This window comes from Lepisosteus platostomus, chromosome 3 (genome assembly GCF_059453375.1).
Source record: "Lepisosteus platostomus isolate fLepPlt1 chromosome 3, fLepPlt1.hap1, whole genome shotgun sequence".
NCBI lineage: Eukaryota > Metazoa > Chordata > Actinopteri > Semionotiformes > Lepisosteidae > Lepisosteus > Lepisosteus platostomus.
This window is the reverse complement of record NC_142613.1, coordinates 21346063-21368698: the sequence shown is the minus strand read 5'-3', so window position 1 is coordinate 21368698 and position 22636 is coordinate 21346063. Positions and strand designations below refer to the sequence as shown.

At 36.8% G+C, this 22636-nt stretch overlaps 2 protein-coding genes across 3 annotated transcripts in view; one reads left to right on the top strand and one right to left on the bottom strand.

Moving 5' to 3' along the window:
- The first annotated feature begins 346 nt into the window (after positions 1 to 346).
- Positions 347 to 4759, top strand: ucn1 (urocortin 1). The gene is made up of 2 exons (XM_088624934.1): positions 347 to 720; positions 2265 to 4759. Exons 1-2 carry the CDS (start codon positions 604 to 606, stop codon positions 2775 to 2777), a joined length of 630 nt encoding a protein of 209 aa, XP_088481060.1. The 5' UTR covers positions 347 to 603; the 3' UTR covers positions 2778 to 4759.
- A 961-nt stretch (positions 4760 to 5720) lies between these two features.
- trim54 (tripartite motif containing 54) overlaps positions 5721 to 22636 on the bottom strand; it is a 28854-nt gene continuing 11938 nt past the window's right edge. The window contains exons 6-9 of one of the 2 annotated variants that reach the window (XM_088624924.1): positions 21869 to 21891; positions 20519 to 20643; positions 19678 to 19803; positions 5721 to 10134 (exon numbers count right to left, since the gene is read on the bottom strand). In XM_088624924.1, coding sequence (XP_088481050.1) covers positions 10121 to 10134; positions 19678 to 19803; positions 20519 to 20643; positions 21869 to 21891 — 288 coding nt within the window. In that variant the 3' untranslated portion in view covers positions 5721 to 10120. Of the gene's footprint in view, positions 10135 to 19317; positions 19804 to 20518; positions 20644 to 21868; positions 21892 to 22636 lie in introns of those variants that run through there. The other variant, XM_088624923.1, reaches the window with a different exon arrangement.

Sequence of the window (22636 nt, the reverse complement as noted above, 5' to 3'; positions counted from 1 at the left end):
TTGAAAACTAAAAACGCTACCTATAGTACCTACTATCAGTAAGTATTTCTGTCACCGAGAGACCATGGGTATGTTATACCTCAAAAAGTTTTTGCAGTTTAAAATGCCCTAGCTTTTACATTTAACAAACTTTTGTTATTTTGGTGAATTACTTCGTGCATCATAAACTAATGTTGTTCGCAAAACGGTGGTTATTTTATTGTCTAACGATCTTAAAGTTACTGTACGTCAGTCTTTATTTCTTCTTAAATGTCTCGGAAAAATGTATCTTGTCATTCCTAGTTCTTGTGACTCACAGTCCCTCTATTAGCAACTTTTTATCTTTCTGTAGGTTGCCAGTCTTTAGCTCTTGGCTTACGCAGTTACAGGCTGTCTCATGGGCTAAGGTTTGTCGAGCCCTCGGGGAAAGTAGAGGTGAAATCTCCTCTTCACAGTAACCTTCTAAAAGCAATCATAAAGTCGACCTGCATTTCACTGTCACTTCAAGACGGTCTTTTTACCGGCAAAATCCAATATCGCTTGTATTTATGTTGTGTTCAAACGGTGTCGTCCAATTTACAAGCAGTTTATGCACCTGCACTGACGTCAAAGGAGCTATCTTGGATGTATATAAACATTCTGCAAGGAGCTTTCGAGTCAAATCGCCATCAAGCAGGACTTTTCAGAGATCTGGGTGGTATATCTCCATCCCAAAAGACACTTCTGACAACGTTTAATAAAGTAAGTAGATTTTTTTCCGTTTATGCTTATTTCGAAAGAAATACGTTTGTTAACTTGCAAAAGGTTTAGCTCTCTTTATCAATTAAAAAAATTAAACCGAGACGTAAATATTTATATAATCTTTGACCTGTGTTATATACAGTACCTTAATTTTTAATTTGTTTAAAAAATTTAATGAAAAAGAAACGTAATCTTTCTAAAATGCTTACCACTGCCAACTAAATACAATATCTAGAAGAAACACCACAAATGAAAATGTTTATTCCATCTAACCCAGTAGAAAAGAATCTCAATTAGCAGTAAAGAGCTGTCAAGGAACTAAAAGTGAAAGGCGAAGCAATTTTCAAATGATTCAGTCTTACACAGGAGTTGTCTGACAAAGTTCGCTTGTTATGCACATTGTGATAACTACAGTGTAATATAACGCACTTTTCTTTTTACTTTAGGTCTATAAAATACCTTGCATTAATTTATTGTATTTGCATTTCATTGTAACAGTGAACTTTAATACTTGATATTCAGTCTTGATTCAGAACTTTAATACTTGATCCATGAATAGGCATTTTTAGTTGCCCAAGGAATATTCTTGTTTTCCATGTTCATTATTTATAAATACGATTAAACATATATTACAGAGTTAAATAATGAACTGTTTAACGTGAAGGATTGTTCTCTAGTAGCGATGCACTTTGTTTATGTTTTTTTTGGTGCCTATTTGGGAAACATTATTGCATTTGAAAATACTTAGCTTCAGTTTTAGCGGTATGGAATGTTTTTAAGGTAAAAGTATGATATTTTTCGTTGCACTTTATAAAACTAACAATAGATCATGATATGTGTAAGTAATTCTAAAGTTGTATTATACCACATAATTTAACTTTTTACGAGTTGTTTTTTTTCTGGACCGTTGTAGACATTCATTCATAATGCACTTCAAAAAACGGAAAGGCACAGAATGCAATGTTTTGTTTTGTCTTAAATTACTATAGTAATATAGTAATTCCTCACCCTGATCCTGTGGAACAGTTATGTCGTTCACTTTTTGTTCTTAATCACAGGCTAATGAGTTCATGATTTGTAAAAGATTTGTAAAATGCTTACAGGTCTTAAAGTTTATGCTGGGTTTTGTAATTGGTACCAAGTCAGTCAAAACTGTTGTTATTCAAGTATATTGCCTAAAAGTTAACCAGATGGATCTCTGCTGAAGCAAAATAAGAAAAACAATCATTCTGGGAGTGTATGATACATTGTCAATACCTCCTATGTCTGTTCATCATATGAGTCAGATATAATTTACGTTTATAATTTATAGCTATATGTTTATCACCCAATTGCTGGAAACAATGTGCTTGAAGTAGGGAGTAAACCAAGAGTCTAAACAGGCAATCAAACCAAGGAAAGGGATCAGTGAGCATCAGATGGTGCATTGGTGAGTCAGAGTTCAGTTGGAGCAACCTCCAAGCAGGTTTGGAAACCAGCAAACTAAAGGCATTCACCCTTATTTTATTAAGTCAAAGTTTGTATTTCTCTTTTTCCTGCTGCAGGACTTTATTATTCAAGAGTCATCCAGTATGAAGACAACTCCTCTGGTCCTGTTTATTGCCACCATACTCCTCCTATCACACATATCTCCCAGTGTCTGCCGTCCACGTGACATGAATGTCTTTGATGGTCACGGTATTAAGAGCCAGCTTGATGAAGTCTTGCTGAAGGCTGGCGACAACGCAGTTTCCTACCTCATGGGAGAGAAGATACTGAGGTATTTGCAAAAGAACCCGAGGTTCCAAAAGAGTCTCGCTCAGTTGCCACCAGACTACTACCAGCTTGTGAGCCCATTCTCCACAGAGGGCCTGGGTCACCTGGCACGCACGTTGCCACTCTTGGACAGTGAGCGCTCAGACGACCAGACAGAGATGTTCAAGCGATCTGAAGACCCACCAATCTCCATCGATCTCACATTCCATCTTCTAAGAAATATGATCGAAATGGCAAGGATCCAAAGCCAGAAGGAGCAAGCTGAACTCAACCGCAAATATTTAGATGAGGTTGGCAAGTGATAGTTGAAATTGTCAGCATAGAAAAACAGAAAGGTTCTCACCAGTAAGTGAACAGCCCCTGCACTTCCAGATCCATGTCCACAAAGATTTGTGTTTATTGGGTAAACCATAAAATTCCATGTCATTTGTATTATTTTATATGATGACCTTTGAAATACCATCTTTAGAGAGCTGGTTATTATGAAAATTAGTGTGATACGATTCTCCATCTTCATATCTGGTCGTGGACATATCATGGAGACACATACCTGTACTCCAGTTTAAGAAATGGAAACATACATTATACATTGCATTCCACCGATAAGAACAAAGACTAAGATCATGACACTGCTGATAATATTCCCAAAAAAACTTAGTTGGAAAATTTTAGACAGTTAGACATTCTGAGGCCCCTTGGCAAGGTGTTCAGCCTTGATGATGTTTATGTGATTGAAAATGTAATGATGAAGTAAGTTTGTTATTATTAATGCATGCAATGCTGGGTAATTTGAGGAAACATCAGCCAATTACAATGATTGCGTAAAAAGGGGAGGCTGGTTAGATGAAAGTATTGTTCTTAAGCTTCAAATCCACCTTACCCCCATTTGATTGTAAAGGGCAAAATTTAAAGTAAAGGGAAATAAATTAATAAAGGATAATTGTATTTCAAAACCACCTCTTTTATATTTGTAGTCCACAAACATCTTATGCTTCGTGTAACCTCTTTTTCTTGAAGGGTCTACAGTTTAGCTGGTTTCCAAAACCTAGCTCCCTAGAACTTTTGACTTTGATCTCAACATGTTCATTTGCATTGACAAACTCCTTTATAAGCCTTGGATTTTATTTCTTTAAAATATAAGAAATATTAACATGCACACAGACTATGTGTACTTTGTAAATCAGGCACTGCGGTTTCTTAGTCTCTCACTTTAGTATTACATTACATGGTCCAAGAATATGGTGAAAATGAAAGAAAAGGTTGGTCTTACAAGTATAGGTCATTGCGTCACGGACACCAATTTTTGCCACTCAGTAGGAGCTTTTCACCTGAAGGAGGTCTGGTGGAAAAATGCTTATGTGATGAAATGAAAATGTAATAAGTAAGCTTTTTATTAATGCATGCAAACTATCTTGCATTATCTACTGTATATTGGAAGAAATGTGCAAATCGGTGTTGAAGGTCCACTATTTCATTGTGAGAAAGGTGGTTTAAATTGAGAAAAACATAGTCTCTGGCCACAAGGACTGCACTCTTTGTTCTTTAGAGTAAAATCTATATGAAACCGTTGCTGAAGGCTACAAGTGTTTCCAGAATGAGGATAAAAACCTTTTTTCTATATTTAGAAAAATCTACAGATCATCTCCATTTGTCTCAGGATTACATGTATTTTTGGAAATGCAATTTGAGGCTTATTCAAGCCTGATCTTATTTATACAAAACACCCACCTTCCTTAGAATGAAAGGCACTAGTGGGTTTCATGGAATAACCAGGTATAATGTTTGCCATTCACAAAGGGAAACTCATCCATCTTATCCCTGAGTTATGATGACGAAATCTAGCACCCACTCTGTTCTTTATCAATCCTTCTGTTCCACCTCCAAGAGACAGGTTGTCTGTATGTCTTTGGGAATTGAACACGTTTGTATTGTATTGGGCATGGTGCCTGGTGGTGCCTAGGGCTTCATGGTGAGAATTTTATATTTTTCTTGAACAAAACTATTTCAGACACCATCTCCCTTATACCCAGTGTCATTACCTTTTCATTAGACCAATGCACTTTTCAAATGTCTTTAAGAAGCATGCTTGTGATGAAAAGAAAAACCGTTTGTGAAATGTTTTACTGAATCATAATAAATAGAGCATTCATAAACAGTTGTTTAGCGGTAAAAAAGCTTTTTGCCATTTATATTTTGTAATAAAAAAAATCTGAAACAAATGTACATGAACTGTGTCAAGATCTATTAAATTGAGACACTGTAATAAAGGAAAATATTCTGCTTACTTGTCAGGGTAGGTTGATGTCATCTATCTGTCTTAATCTGTGGAGAAAACCTGCAGTTGCAAGGATATAAAGTGAAGAACCTGCTATACATGAGTTCTCACAAATATAGTTTCACCTCAGCAGAAATGTCGAAAGGAAGAAGAACATTACCAGCAACAGCACTCACAAATATTCCAAAACAAAATTATATAGTTACAGAACTGTATCACTGTATGTGATTCAATTGCTAAACTTGGGACCTATTGTATTCTTTGTGTAGCTGAGTCACTGTACATCCAGCACCAGAGCTTTTCCTCAACTAAGGCCAATTAATGGTTTAAGGGAATCGTAATGGAACAAATTCAAAGAGCTAAGTTATAAATTATAATTCAGTAGTTGGTGTCAGAGGGAGTAGCTAAGTAGCACAAGTTTAAAACCTATTTAATTTTATGAGATAAATTGTTGACACTTTGGCATTGTGGTGCAGTGCTGGTGCCCTGGGTTTGAATCTGGACCTGGCGTGCTCTCTGCAGGGAGTTTGTATGTTTTCTCTATGTTCATGGGGGTTTCAGTGGATGCTCTGGTTTCCTCCAACTGTCCAAGGACACAATGGTTGTTTAATTGGCTTCTGGTAAAATTGGATTTGGTGTGAGAGTGCGTTTTTGTGTCTGTATGTGCCCTGCGATGAAGTACAGCATATTGGCGTCCTGTGCAGGATGTGTCCATTGCTAGTATTTGATATACTGGAGTGGCAGTTACTGACATTACACAACATTTTTTTCAAACCCTGATATTTCTGCATTGTCTCCTTTAAGGAGATTTAAAATTCAGTCAGTGGCTGTTCTTAAACTTTATTGGGGCTGACTTTTTAAGTCAAACAAAATAAAAGCATTACAGAATTAATTCAGCCAGTTTAATTTTTTTCAGCCTTATTTTTATCACATTACCTAGTGGGGCTTGATAAAAAACCCATCGATTCGATTTGATTCAGTTCAAGCTTTATTGTCCCAGTTGGGGAAATTCGTTTTACACTGCACTTCCAACAAAGCAAGACAATGTCAGACAAACCAAGAAGTCAATGCAAAAGTGTAACAGCAAGATAAGGGAGAATATGGTTACAATAAATTGTTTGAAAGAAATATTGCAGTGAGGATGAAACATTCCCTGTGTCTATTAGTATTATACCTGGAGACACAGAGGCATCTCCTAGACAGGAGAAGTGTGAACTCACAGTGGTGGGTATGACAGACAGAATCCATAATACAAATTGCTTTCTTTGACCCCTCTGTTTGTAGAGAATATTTAAGGTGATTTGATTTGCTCCAATTAATTTGAGTGATTTCCCCAGCCTATTACAATCAAGGGTACTGACGTTATCAAACTAGGAACTGAGACAGTATATTAAGACACTTTCAATAAAAGACTTGTAGAAAAGTGTTAGGATGGTACTATCTACCTTGAAATAGCTCAGTTTCCTTAGAAAAAAGGAGTCTCTTTTGTCCTTTTTTTTAAAATAATTGGCTCACAGCATTTGTTCCAACTCAACTGGTCAAGGACCAGTCCCATGTAATTGTAGTCATTGTCAATTTCTACAGTATGACCATTAATTACAGTATGTTGCCTTTTTCCTATAATCAAGGACCAGCTCCTTTGTTTTTAAAACATTTAACTGCAAAGAGCACTCATCACACCATTTAGTAAAAGCATTTAGAATGGGTCCATGATTGTTATCTGCATCACTTAATAAGCTGACCAGGGCTGTGTCATCAGAAAACTTAATGAGATGTCTATTTGTGTGTTTGCTTTAGCAATCATCAGTGTACATACTGTAATATACAGTATGAAAACATAGATCTGTGTTGATCTAGTGAACGTATAGTGAATGTCAGATAACCAATACAATTTGAACTTGAGTCCTATTTGTTAAAAGGTTTAGGACCCATCTTAAAAAGTTGCTGTTCAGCTTGAAGTTCTCAGAGAGTTTCTGTGCAAGCAGTAATGGTTTTATTGTATAGAGGAAAAGTCAACAAATAATATGCTTACAAATGACCTTGCTTGATCAAAATGCTGATAGACCAGATTTAACAATATGAGTATTGCATCATCTACTCCCCTCCACACTCTATATAGAAGCTGCAAGGGGTCAGTGAGGTCCTGTGTGTCCTTTGTAATGTATTGCTTTAAAATTCTCTCCAGACTTTTCATTGGGAGAGACATAAGAGCAACCGGCCTGTAGCTGTTAAGCTCAGTTGGCCTGGCTGTTTTTTTAATAGAGATGATGATGGATTTCTTCCACAGAGAAGGGCTGATTGGTAAATTTAAGGACATTTGAAAAAGCAAACTGAAAATATCTCACAGCTGATTACCTGGACCTGCACTCTTTCTCATGTTAGTTTTTCTAAACTGCTTACGCATCTCTGCTGAACCAATTTCAATAGACTCATCAGATCCTGGGGGATCAGCACTATAAGTTGGGGTGGTTGTGGGTTTCATTTCAAAATAGGTGTTTAAAGCAAGATCATTTACAAGTATCACGAAAAGGTTTTTTGCTATTATTTGTCTAGGTATATGTTTTAAATGACATTGATGTGTCCTATCTTGATGGATTTTGCATTTCACTTTAAAATTGATTGATATGTACTGTACCTTAGATCATATTTTTGATGCAGATATAGTTTCTTCACCTTTCCCTTGGGAAGAGTATGACATGCATTATTAAAGCAGATAAAAACAGCACTTTCAAATCTGACATCTGAGCATGCTATAACAGCACAAATCAAGGCAACAGAGGTTTGTCAATAAAAATAAAGGGTTAAAATGTGACCAGTACCATTCGTTGTGTTCCAAATGCATCTCGGTGTATATTAGTGTCTATTGTTTTTTCTATAGTTTAAACTTGATTCCTAAAGTCCTTAAAATACTCTGAACAGTAAAACAGCAATGTGAGCACAGTGTTCATCCAAATCACAAAATAGAATTAACAATTGACAGGAATCATTAACAATACACCTCATTTCTGGGTTTTATACTAACACTAATACCTCACTGCCTCTGAACCTACCTGTAATACTCACACTGATCAATTTGAAGCAAGTTTTAATCTTTTTTCAGAGTCCTTTTTAAATTTGAATGGATACATCAACCAAAAAGACTTACAGATCTCAGGAAACCTCAGCCTTCTTTACAATCACATACAATACAAAGTCCAATTGCACATTTCTCTTAACCTATCTCTTTTTCTGAAGGAATGACATTATTCATTCCTTGAATTTTGGAATAATTCAAGAGGAAATACCATGTTCAAGAAAAGAAGTGCATTAAAAAATCTCTACCCATGGTCATTAATGAGAAAATCACAATTTCAGGGAGGTATTGATTCTCCTCCCGGACTACACACAATTAACTAGAGACCATTCCATCAGAGCTAAATTGAAATCAGTCTTCTTATAATTTGCTATCATATAAAAAGAAATGAGCCCACAAAACTTCAAAAGGAATGCAGTGTTAGTGAAGTGCGTTTTCTTCATGCTGGTTAAGATCATATTGGATGATTCACTATACTGTGTCACTGACTGCCCATCCGTCATTCAGAGTGTCTGATGTCATTTATTAAATATCCAACTCCCCAAGCTGTAAAGCTCCAGCTATTGTTAATGTCAGACTTACAAGATGAGCTATTAACTGCATGACTAATTTTACAGCTGTTGTTATTTGACACAAATAATGTATTTAATTAATCACATCATATAGCATGCTAATATAACATATATAGCAACATATAATGATAAGACAAAGCATTCTATGTATTAATAAGTACATAGCTTTTCCCTGTGCCATTTAGCTAAGAGCCATAGTTTTGTTTCTTCTTCGTTTGAAAGAAGCTTTACATAGTATGTTTACATATATACTGATGGAAAAAAGAAACACAACACCTCCTCTGGCCCTCCCGTCTGCATGGAACAGGCTGAAGAGTGACTCATCCTGAAGAGGACCTGTTGCCACTGCTGACAAGTCCATCATAGCCTCTGTCTGGCCAAAGCCAGTTGGGTGTGACGTCTAGGAGGTGTGAGCAGATGGCCTCTGACAGGTCACCTTGCTCTAAGGAGAGCAGCATGGAGCCTCACTGTCCTGTCACTGATGCGGGCATTGTGTCTGCCGGCAGTTTCAGCAGCAGTACGGGTGGCAGATCTGAAATAATCTCTCAGATGGACCAGTCTGATGTGTCGGTCCTGCTCTGGTGTGGTCACTTGAGGGATCTTGGACGGTCATCTGTCCTGCCGGTCTGCTGAAACCTTCTCTTGGGGCACATTGGAGCGGCTTACTCCATAGTGCCTGGCAATGCTGCCATATGACATGCCTGCCGCCAGCATGCCAATGGCCCTCTCCCTTGCTTCTGTTGACATCCGAGGCATTATGGAATGCACAGAAAACTGACTAAGAGTGGCCTTTTTTCCTGCAGTGACCTAAGCCTTGAATTAAGCCCTTTTTAAAGGTAACCTGATCAGGCATTGTTCCACCTTGGGTATTGTTCGTTGGGTAAAAGTGCACCTAACGAGCTTTCATGTGATTGGCAAGTTGCAATGCCTCACTGCACAAGCTGTATTGCTGGTCAGAGGGCTTAAAACAAATTGACAACTTTTTGTGAAAGTACACAAGCTATAACTTTAGTATTCTCATTCCAGAAAATATTGCTTTTCTTTTTTCCATGAGTAAATGCGGAATTTATTTAATAAAATAGGGGCTGGATCCCCCATATACCATGACCAAAGCAGTTATTTGTATTTATAAATTATAAATTATAGTTTAAAAGCAATTTGATTAGATAGTAATATGAAAAAAATAGGTTTCTTCAATATTTGGACAATTGCATATGAAAAGGGTGAAAAATATGACACTGGGCATCCTACTTGACCAATATTAGAAATAAAACTTCAAATGCACCAGATTGAGGATACTCAGATTGGACTTTCACGTCTGCTACTGTACATTGCCGGATATATCCAGCTCCTAAGTTGATTCTTTGATCCTGTTAATTGGGAATTAATTTAGGATCTGGATGCAGAAGAACTCTGTAATGTCCTAGAGTAAAGGAGTTGCAAATTGAGACATAATGCACTAGACTAAATTACTGTACATGCTTCATAGAAAGTACATGAAAGTTCCCATCCCATCCCATTTTACTTTTTTATTCTGCAATAGAAATACACTACATTTGATTTAATGTTCATTCCTTGCTCACTAGCAGCATCTTCTCGAATCCCATGTAACAAGTGAGGAGGTAATAGATGTAATCCATATGTAACCCATTGTCCTTTAAGCATGTTTAAGGGGCTTGAACTCAGTGAGATACTTAAGATTCCTCTTTGTTCTACCTTCTGTCCTCACTGGAAAGGGCCTGTAAAGAACAATATGACATTATGTTTTTGAACCTTTGGGCCCTTCAAAGCTTTTCTTATCTTCTCCTATTTAGGAAAAATCTATAAATATGAGAATGATGGTGTTTCTAAGAAACTTAAATATAAATTTAATAGGTGGCAGAATACAACTCATTGTTTTAAAAAACATCCAACAGTAATAAGCGAATAAACCGAAAACATTATTTACTGTAAACAGAAATAAAAAGGCTTCTAAATTCTAAATCTTGGCTTTATTAATAATTCTATATAATTTTATATATGAACTTTTAGGGGCAGCACAGTGGTGCAGTTGTTAGCATTACAACATCTCAGCACTGAGGTCCTAGGTTCAGTTCCTGTGGTGCTATCTGTGTGGGCATAGTATATTCTCCCCATTCTCATGGGGGTTTCTGTTGAGTGCTCCAATTTCCAAAGTCATACTGGTAAGTTAATTGTCTTCTGGAAAAACTGGCCCTGATGTACAGTAAGTTTGTGCTTATTGCCTATCGCTTGCTGGGATAGACTCTGGCTCCCAGGCGACCTTGCATTGGATAATGCAGTAAGTAATTGGATGGATGGATCTTAAATATTGTTTGTGTTTTTTCTGGATTCAATTTTTCAATAGGCTCAATGAACAAAGACAACAGGTGTGGAGCACCCTTTGTAGTGATGGTTTTTAAATATCTTCCTTGATGTAGAAAAGGGTATAACTGTGTTATATGGGCTAGGCAGTTAACACATGACCTGACATAGAAAAGGGTAATTTAGTGCATACAGTATATTTACCTTATATATTATATACCTTACAATCTATTCAGGCCCTTCCTATGACAGCCACTTTTGTGAAATTAAAAAATGATGCTTACACATTTGTCACTTTTTTTTTAAACTAAATGCTCAAGACTTTTAAGGGTAATATTTAATAGTAAATTTACTGCACAACTAAGGAGAATTCAGTATTTGCTAGAAACCCTTTTGGAAGCAATTAAATCATTTTGCGTTTTTTGTGCAATTTTGGTCCTTTCTGCTTGGCTGATTTGCTCACGGTCCTTGAGGCTGATTTTGCACCACTTCTGGACAACAGCTTTCAAGTCTTCCCATGGATTCTCAATCTCTGGCCACTCAAGGTTGTTCGCCTTTTCATTCTTTATCCACTCTAATGTAGCTTTGGCATTGTACTTTGGGTGATTGTCCTTCTGAAAGGTACGTATTGTGGTCTATGTTCCCATCAATCTTGATAAGCTTTCCATTCCCTTCTGATTGAATAGCAGAGCAATAACTTATTGCTGCCTGCACCCTGCTTGACAGTGGGGATGGTGTTGGTTTTGTGTCAGATGTAACACTGCATTCAAACCCGTAAGTCCCAAATGTATCTTGTCTGCCTACAAAACCCATTGAACCATTTGCAGTGGCCATTCCATTCTGCCATAAAAAACAACTTTGTGGAGTGACTGGAATATTGTTGATTCACTGACAGTTTTTACCATCTCAGACATTGAACTCTATATAGTAGCTCCTTCAAAGTCAATTCACAGTTTCATCCCTTAACAGTGTCCTCCTTGCACACTTGCTCAGTTAAGATGGACAGCCTGATCTAGGTAAAGTCCTTGTGGTATGATACTCATTACAATTCTTAAGGATTGAGATTGCAGTGCTCAAAGGGTTACTTAAAGGATTTTTATTTTGTATTTTTATACAAATCTCCTAATTTGTGCTTTTATACAACTTTTCCTCTAAATTGATTTGAAAAACCCTCAGTATTCAGAACTGAATCTTTGCTTGAAATTCATTACCTGACTGAGGGACCCTGCTGGGCAGGTGTATTTATTGTGAAATTATGTGAACATTTCTGATTGAAAATAATTGTGTGGCTCATTAAGATAATTTTGTGAACCTAAATTAATTTGGGTTTGTCACAGCAAAAGGTTTGAATACTGTACTTAAGCAAACTTGACTTTTCTATTTTTATACCAAGTTTTTATTTGCCTTTTTGTTTCTTGTTTTGAAAGTGTTGAGTAGGTGGCTGGCACAGTGATGCAGTACTTAGCGTTGGTGCCTCTCACAGTGCTGGGGCCCTGGGTTAAATTCTGGACCTGGTGTGTTCACCTGCATGGAGTTTGCATGTTCATCCGGGGTTCATGTGTGTTTCCTTCCACAGTCTAAAGACAAACTGGAAGGTTAATTTAATTCTGGGAAAACTGGCCCTAGGTGCGAGGGTGTGCACCTCTCTGGACTGGTGTCCCATCCAAGGGTACACTGCCCTACTTGCCAGGATAGGCTCCAGCTCGCTTGTGATCCTTGTGATCCTGAATCGGAAGAAGCAATTAGAAAATGGATGGATAAATGTGTTGAGGAGTAGTTTATATACAAAAAAAAAGTCAAATATTATTTACTACTTCAAAGTGTCACTATTGCAAGTTTTAAAGCAACAAAATATAAAAAAACTGTGCATTGGTCTGAATACTTTTGTAAAGCATAATTAAATATATATTTGCGTTTTAATTCACACTTGGGGTAATCAGAATCAGGACACACACAAAAAAATCAAGATGTCTTTAATTGTATTTTGTCCATTAAGTTAGTGAACACACTCTTCATGTTGCATAAATCTGAAGAGTCATAACACATTGAAGAGTTTACATCTTCCTGCTGAATTTATGGAAGTCCCCAATTCTGAGTCTTACCATGTTTTGGTCATACTTTTTGATCTGTACTTTCATGGTGTTAAGAAATTAAAGGTGCTGTTTCCACTTTGTGTCAATACCAAAATTAATTATTGACTGAGTTCAGTTGAGGAAATGGAAAAGCTATACCGTATATCTGAACCTGTCACATCACTAAATATCAAAATACTATTGAGCAAGTGACAGCTAATGGGTTTTGTCCAAAATGATTGTCTTAAAGTTTGTTTCAGTCATTAATTCATGGGCCCTCATGTGTTCCCTCATGTATTAGAAGAGAAAATTTTACCCTTATGTAATTAACAGTAATTACCTTCCCCAGATTCATGGTATGCTTACATAGACTTTCACAATTCTCAAACAGTAAAATTCAGTCACGGCTTTGTCACTCGACTCTCATGTGGACCCATTTCAATCAATCAAAAGGTAACAGAAAGCCAAGAACCAGTCAGAGCCTTTGTAGAGCATCTTCTCTGACTGTCCGAGTCATTTTATGATTCCAAAGCCAGAGAACATTGTAAGAAAGCAACGTTAACAAATAGTTCCAGTAACACATCCCAAATTTCCGAGAAGGATAAACAGACTATAAATCAAAATTTACAGAGGTTCTGTCTCCGACAAAGAAAGGGTCCCTTGGGTCCCAGGAATCTGAGAGTGTGAGGAAGCAGGATTGATCATTCATGTGGCTCTTGATATTTATTCAGGGGGACATTGCATTTGGACTGTTTTATATAGGAAATGAAAGAGCTGAGGGCACTGTTAAAGGCTACCTGCCGGTGCCTTAATTCACAGTGGCTGCTGACCTTTGGTGAAAGAACAAACGCTGTTCTAGACAGGGGGCTAAAGAGTAAGGGGATCTATATCTCAGCTATTGCAACTGTCACGCAGAGAGAGGATATTTCAAACTAGTGAGAGACTAAAGTCTGTTCTTGCTTTTTGGGGAGTTCACTGGGCTCAGCACAGCCGTTTTGTGCTCTGTGTTTACCTTAGATATATAAACTGTAGGTTTTCTGTTTGCAGTTATGAGTGGTACAACTTACTAATAAGGGTGGAAATAAAAGTAGAAAAATTACCTTTCAGTCAGGAAAACCTACTTTGTAATAATAATAATTTCTTACACTTATAGACCACTTTTCTGGACACTCCACTCAAAGTGCTTTACAGGTGATAGGGACTCCCCTCCACCAATGTGCAGCCCCACCTGGATGATGTGACGCCAGCCATAGTGCGCCAGTCTGCTCACCACACACTAGCTATCACTGGGGAGGAGAACAGAGTGATGCAGCCAATTCAGAGATGGGGGATAATTAGGAGGCCATGACTGATAAAGGCCAATGGGAAATTTGGCCAGGATACTGGGGGTAACACCCCTACTCTTTTTAAGAAGCACCCTGGTTTTTAATAACCTAAGCAAGTCAGGACCTTGGTTTTATGTCTCATATGAAGGACAGCACCTTTTACAGTAGTGTCGCCGTCACTATACTGGGACATTAGGACCCACACAGACCGCAGGGTGAGCGCCCCCTGCTGGCCCCACTAACACCACTTCCAGCAGCAACCTTTTTCTCAGGAGGTCTCCCATCCAGGTACTGACCAGCCTCACACCTGTTGAGCTTCAGTGGTATGCCAGTTATGAGCTGCAGGGTGATATGGCTGCTGGCTCATGTTTAACCATGTTACGCATACTGTTCCACACAGGAAATAATGCTAGGAAATGTTTGCTATGCAGGAGCCCGATGAAAAACAAATTTCCTCAGCTGTTTTTTAGTGGTAACGTTTTGTTAGTCACTTTTTACCTGTATGAGGCAGAAAGACTTTCATCAGTTTTCTGAACAATTTTTACAACTTTAATCTGTCATTTAACAACCTAGATTATGTTTTTCCACTGAATCATACTGCATTTCGGATGACAGAGTAGTCTTATTTTCCCTGTTATTTTATTTGTTTTTGCTGTGTTGGTCAAATGAAAGAACAAGGGCAAACACGTGCCATTGAGAATGTCAAACAATTTCAGTAGTTAGTAGGAATTGCTGCTAAACTGAAGTGTCTTTTGAGTAAATATTGTTCTACTTATTTTTAGTTACGCACCGGTATCTATCTGGTATCCATTCATGTAACATACTGCATAATGACATTTATTATGTTCTGTGTCCTTCATGGAAAACACATTAATACAGAACTTCAGAAGTTTAAATATTACAATATTAAGGAACAAATGTACCTTGCAAAACTGTTGTTTCCACTGTACATTAAATAAGGATATTAGTTGTCAGGTTCAATAGTTCCAACCTATTTATTAGAAAGCAGACTGAGTAACAGAAGACAGATACATTATATTCTTTGACCTAGTAAACTGAGGTGTCCCTACAGTATATACTGTAGTAATTAATCAATGCTTAATGTCTAAGTCTTAATCAGCAGTCTACCACTTCAACCATCTTACGGTTTAAGATTAGGAATATGAATGTGTATTCCAGTAAATAGCAATATATGTATAATGTGTTTATTTATCAAAACAATTGTCAGATACATAGGCCGATTTAAGCAGCATAAAGACATCCCTTGTTGGACTACAGATATTCCTTGTTTGCAAAATGAAAATGTATAAAAAATGTCAGTCAAATGCTGGTATGCATCTCTTAATTTTATACTTCTAGTAATTTAGGTTGTGCTTGTACAGCTGTTTGCCTTGTGCATCTTTTGTTTGTACTTGGATTCTTGTTAACGTTAATGCTTCATGAAGAATACAGCCTCAGAATTAATCAAACTAAAATGTGGGCACTTGCCTTTAGTATACAATCCTAAGTAGACCTAAATCTTGTCTTTTTTTCCTGTTATCAATGAGCCCTTACCTGCACCAAGCCTCTGAGATTTCCATGCAGAGTGAAGGTCCATATTTTTGCTACCTGCATATAATTTTTCTTTGTTTACAACTTCTACAATGTTTACTAAGTCTTATATTTTGATGTTTTCAAATGTGTCTAGTACATAACATTACAAGTATAGTATCAGGGCTACGGTTGTTTTGCATTCCCTTCTAAGCCAATTTTCTAAAGCCAACTACTTTATTATTTATGATTAGAAGGATTAGTACAGTAATAAAGGGGATGTTTACACCAAAGTACTGTAAAGCCATGGATCAGAGGCCTGGAGGTAGATGATTGATATAAACTAACATGCAAAGGAACAAGTAATAGGTTTATTCCATGCTGAAAAAATGAAGAAAGAAAACACAATGTTTCAGGTCGTGGAGCCTTCTTCAGGTGTGATTAGTTATAAACTATATAAACTCGGATTATCTTTACAGGTAATGGGGGCTCCCCTCCACCACCACCAATGTGCAGCATCAACCTGGATGATGCGACAGCAGCCACAGTGCACCAGTACGCTCAACCCACACCAGCTATCAGTGGGGAGGAGAACAGAGTAATGAAGCCAATTCACAGATGGGGATTATTAGAAGGCGATGATTGGTAAGGGCCAATGGGAAAGTTGGGCAGGACGCCAGGGTAACACCCCTACTCTTTTCGAAAAACACCCTGGGATTATTATATCAGATTAGTATTAGTCCTTATATAGATCCCTGTGGTATATTCATTATGTCACTCCAAGTTAAATATTCACCTCTGATCCATACTTTTTCAAAACATTAGTTGTCAATCTATAGACATACAATTTATTGAGTACCTACTGCCTGCAATTTAAGAATTAATTTTTTGTGAGACATTTACATTTTCTACTTAGTAACTATACCATTTCATTTGGCTTTTGCTTCAACAAAGATGATTAATTCAGTGAAACCATCCTTTTCTACATATCTTAATTAAAATGATCCTACAGAACTTACACGTGGTCCTCTATTTCAGTTATGTTTAATGTTTCCATGACTTTACACAATAGAATGACTTGGGGAGACTTATTGGCCTATAATTACTAGGTTTGTTTTTGTCTCCCTTTTTATTGGTTCATGCTAGATTAACAATTTTCTACTTAATAGCTTTTACCCCTGTCCTGAATTAAATTTGAAAGGGTTTTTTTTACCATCACTTGATAATGCTGCCTTAAGTATAATTGGTAGAATATCATTGGGCCAGGATATTTATCTTAAGTGCTTCTAGTATCTTAAACACCTCTGCCTGTTCTATATTAAACAATATTAACATTGAACTTTCTTTCCTAAGCATGAGGCATGTTGCCAAATTCTCCCTTGTTGAAAACCTGAGTGAGCTTCACTGAATGTCAGCCGTTTCCCTTTCCCATTATTAACTTTAAACACTTAGTCCTTTACTGTTCTTTTGTTGTTCTAAGATTATAAACACTTACTTAAGCCTGTGTTTGGTATGCTCTGAACTATTTTTTCACACTATTCCTTTCTTATAATGTGCTTGATCTGTGCATTTTTCTTGACTTATTAAACCACTTGGGCCACTGTTTCTAGTGTTTTCCTTCCCGTTGGAAATAATCTATTTCTAAGCATTTTATTTCATTCTCTATTGATTTAAAATCCTGTTTCTCTTAAGCTCTTTCAATCCCCCATAGTCAGCTTTTACAATAATGTAAATAATGTAAAATATACATCACATCATAATCCCCAAATGGTAAACTACAGTTCTCTAATGCTTCCTTAGGGCTCACCTCTACTTTAAATTCTTTGAAAAAACTTAATCAACACATTTGTTCCTTCTAATATGTGTTCTAACATACAGTAGTAAGAACTAAGAACGTAGTAAGAACAAAACTTAGTGTGAGCCAAATTCAAATCTACCATGATCTCCACCTTTTCCTTCATATATATGTGGTTGAATTTTTAATATAAGAGAGCATTACAATTGATTTGGTCAATAGCACAAAAAAGGGTTAAAAGAGGGAGGGAAATGTGTGTGTGTGTGCACTTAAAAACTAGAGTCAGCTGTTCATCTGGATTATTAGTATTTCATATGCAGTTCATTCATTAATACTGAATCTTCAGTGTAACATATGCAATATCCTAGAATGGGTTCAACCTAAGTTTGGCATCCTCAGACACCTCATACAAGACGCACTGTTTTTTTCACATTTAGGATATTAAAATATATTCTGTCTTAGCTTAGATCTAGTTCCTCTCCTCTTGAACAAAAATGATCAATGTGTCTTCGATTACTTGAGTATTTGCTGCATTTCAAATTACTGTTACACCAGTGCCTAAACGTTCTAACCCTAGAAAAGGAAAACCCAAGTACTGTATATGTTGTTCTACCTCAAACCTCAAATGTTCAAATGTTCTTAAACTAAGTCAAATCTTCACCAAAAGTTTAGGAAAACCTTCACAAAAACTTTGGGTCATTGTAATAATTAAACAATCATCCTACAATAAACTTTGTATGTTTTCAGTTTGAGTTTAGACTTCTAAATACTGTAGTAGTGAAACAGCCCTTCTCAAAGTCAGTCATGGTACTTTTTAATTATTTATCCTGATAAATCATTTGAGAACATTCACATTTACTATGATAATGGATTATGGAGTGAATAATATCCAGAACTGTTTATAATCTTAACCTGACATTGATGTACCTCCTTTCAATTCTAACTGTATATCTAATATTAAGCTTTGTTTAAAACCAAATATTTTGAAATTATGTTGACCAATGAAAGTTTCTTAGTAAATTATCAGCATCTACTACAAAGGTCTAATAGTTTGATCAAGGCTATTGATAGGCAGAGTTAAAAAAATAAAGTTTGATTTTAGTATCTTTTTTTGACTGAAAAAAAAGAAAGGTGTTATATAAAATTTTGGCTTTGCATAATGTTTCCATTTTGTTGTTTGTTTTTTAATACTGCACATTGTGTCTGTCAATACTAAGTATTACAGTGGCTGTGAGCTTAGGAAAGTATGTTCATTTCCAAATGTTATTCCACAAGATGAAGAAAATATAGGTCCCCGATTCTCTCAAGTATCTTTTCATTGTTTTGCATATGGGTGTCATATATCAAACTGTAGAAATATTTTTTTATTAGTGACTCCTCTGTGAAAGATGAATATTACCCAACATTAAAAGAAGCTTTTTTTTCAGTCCCTATGACCTGAGCCTTCTTTTGAAATGTACAGATCCCTGTCATTATTCAGCGACAAAGTGATGTTATTAGCAAAGTTCCCTGCCTTCTGAAAACCTTGGGAGGAATATGGTATAAAGAACTGATAACAACCAGGCTAAAATGTCATGGTCATTTTCCTTGAATTAGTCTGCTGGGGAAAAGGAAATTTCATCTTCAGCACATGAAATGAAGAACACCTGATTTGAAGCCGTATGTCATTGCTGCTGAGTTTTCTTAAGTCAGCAAAAACTATATATAGCAGCAGATAGTGTGAGATATGGAGAAGCTTTTAGTGAGGACAGCAAGCTGTCAGTAGAAAGCTGAGTGGCTATTATGTTAACTGAATAGTCCGAACAATTATGCAAAAGCAGATGGACTGACCTCAGTGAGGTTTTGTTAGGTTAAAGGAAAAATAAAATGCACTCCCTGTAATCATTAATGAAATTTAATACATTTTTTTCATCTTTATTGCCGGTACTCATGGGCTTGATAAGTGACGAGTCGCGTAAAATTGTTCACATGACGATATTAATAATAGTAGTTTCACACATTCCACACAAAGCAATGGGAAAGGAGGAACAAAGCAGGTCATTGGCAGGGCGATAATCTGGAAAATTACATTGCTCACCATTAAAATCAGTGTCAAGCTGTTCTTTTTCATTTTTTAGTTTTTTAAACATCTGGAGCAACTAATGTGTGCTTACAAATGACCATGAAACATTCGGCTGCAGACATGGTTTAAGAGTGGGTTCTTGTTTTACTTTTGTCATCTGGCGACTGCAGCCTGACCTGAAAGGAGTCCACCTGAGTCATATATGCTGCTCTCTCCCTCCGCGTTCAGCTGTGACACCTCATCTTCTGTTGCCACCACCTCTTCAGCTTCATAGCCCTCCTCGGCGTCTTCGCCCTGGGAGACTGCATTACCAAGAAAACTCTCAGATCTCAATCTTGTCCACTCTTCGAAAACTTTAGGCCCATTCTAAGAGGATTCTGTGTGCCCTACCCCTGACATCTTGGCTCTGCAATTGCACATACTGTAAATGGAGTTTCTGTGCTATTCCAGACTGAGCATCAAAAGAAAAGAATCCCTTTTAACTGGAACAGATTCAAAGTTATCCTGAGAAAAAAACATGTTTGTAGCAGGTGTGCTGACATTTGATGTAATGCTGTTGACATGGGTAAACCCAGGTACTATTTGTCAATAACTAGGGGTCTACTGTGAAAGCCATAGTCTAGGTGATTAGGTGAGCTAGCATTCTTCTGTGCTCTACTATTGTTAACTCCTGCCTGTAAAATAAAAATAATAGGGCTTTTGTCTTTCCTATTCACATCTGTAATTGCTATTTTATCAGTTTAAAACTATACATAAACCGTAATAAACCAAGGTACTAATAAACCATAATAAACTGGGGTACTGTACTTCTGATTTCAAGAACATAAAAAAAAGTTATTAGGTCAAAAGGCACAGCAAAGTTCCGGGGCAAGTTGAATTAAACAAGAGAGGAGGAGTCCGTGACTATAAGAGTGTGGGCTGAGCCACTCCAGAAAGAAATCAAGAGGGCAAAGATGAGCTAACACTTACACAGTGCATTTGACATAGAAACCTATGGTATCTGGCAGTGGAAGGTACCTGATTGGAAGTCTATTGTCCTCAGCATGTCAGCTATGTCGTCAGTGTTGATAATAAAGTGGTCCATGCTCTCGTACCCTGGGTCTGTTCGCTCTATGTTGGAGGCCTTGGAAGTGTCAATGATCCTGTAAAGGTCACAGTGCTGAGGTCAACTGATTAATGATGAAACATACAGGATCAAGATAGATGATTAGCACTCTTTCCCTGTGGTTTGCCATGTTGCAGATCAGGAAGGTATTCTATCAGATCTTTACGGTCATGCATTATCCGTCTCTACTGTTGAGCTACAGCAAAAACTAGGAAATTAAATAAACAGAAAACAGTTCAAACAAAGCATTCAGCTACACATCTATTTTATTAACACAGACTTACTTTTGAACCATGGCGATTCTCTAAAAAAATGTTCTTTCGGACAGTAACAATGAAAGTCAACATTTTTAGCCAATCAAACTAGAGTGGCTTGCATATTGTACATAGAGGTGTTCTTGGTCTTCTGAGTAGGCAAACTTAATTTGTAATTGCAGCTGTATAATGCCTTTCACCCCCAAGGTGTTTTTACACATGGGGGAGACCTCATTTCATTCACCACTGAAGTGCAACACAAACTTGGGTGTTGTGTGGTAGTCTCACTACACAGCAGCTCTGGTGGAGAAGTGGGAGATGTCCCTCAGTTAAATTATGGAGAAAAATAAGGTAGGGTAGTTTGAACAAGCCCAAAATATAATTTAGCCTAGTTCACCTTACTTTATGAATAATGGAATTTGAAATGATCAAGTAGTTTGGTTCAATAACCGAGGGCAGCACAGTGAGCCTTCTCCCAGTACAAGAGTATTGGTTTGGAAATTTCTATCTAGAGGCAAGAGTGCCACCTACTGGCCCACCTACATCACTTACTGCAGCAAGACTTTTCTTTAGAAGCTTCCCATCTCAGTTCTGACCAGACCCAGCAAAACACCTATACAAACCCTTTACTAATCCTAGATCCTTTCCGTTAGTCTGAACAGTACACTTCATTTATTTTTCAAAATGTGCTAGTCAAAAACTTAGTCTTAAATTTAATGCAGAAACCGGATCATATTTACAGACAGATGGTTCCAGGTTAATATTATTTTCAAATCCAAATTCCATCAGTACATTCCAAAAACACAATAAAATGACAGTAACACACATAGAAAGGGAAATCAGAGGCAGTGATTAGTAGAGGAGATATGAAGAACTGAGCATAAGCTGTCACAATGAAATTTGGGTGTGAAGGAATTCAATGTAAATGACAACAGAGAATGCTAACCTGAGGTGATCTATGACTGTAGTAGTATGGAAAAAGAAAACACCTATGAAATGTTTACTTACTTTTTAATCAACTCTTTAGCACTCTGTGGAAGACAAACATACAAAAAACATTTACTTAATTTTATACTTAATGTTGAAGACACAATTTTACAGAATATATTTTTTTTACAGATTTTCTATATTTCATTTGAACACGTGTATAGCTGACTATAAATGTATGGGCTGTTTCATTGCACACCACCTAATGCAGTATCAGAATACTCCCTCATGTTACCAGCTCAGGAAGAAGGCAGAAATTAAGGTAGCTTTTTTTTAAAAAAAGCTAGCAGTTATCCTGAGAAGCCCCAAGCCAATTAGTTTTATAGATTACCCTAAAACAATAGCTTATACCTGTAAGTTATAGATCAAGCATGTGGTCTTAAATGATCTATAAATTGCTCAATTTTAAAAATCACCTTTTTTAACTAATCAAATCACCTTTTTAACTTATGACTGCCCACAAGACCTGCAGGATAGGGGCTCTCCTGGAGCAGAGTTGAGTGGAAACCCCTGTTTTAGATAATTTCTCAACCACAGCAGATTTACCACAATGTTACACATTTTGGAAGCCCAGCTACTACAAAACGAAACATAACCTGACTTACACAAACCACATAAACATGTACTTTATAAAGATGTGAACACTAAAACATACAAAATATTTGTAAATATACAAATGTTTAAGTTTCCCAAGCACACAATTCTAAAAAGGTAAAACAATGGATATATGTGATCGTATTTGTATAAAATACATCCTATTGTGTCTCTTGAGGCAGCCAAAAAAACGTC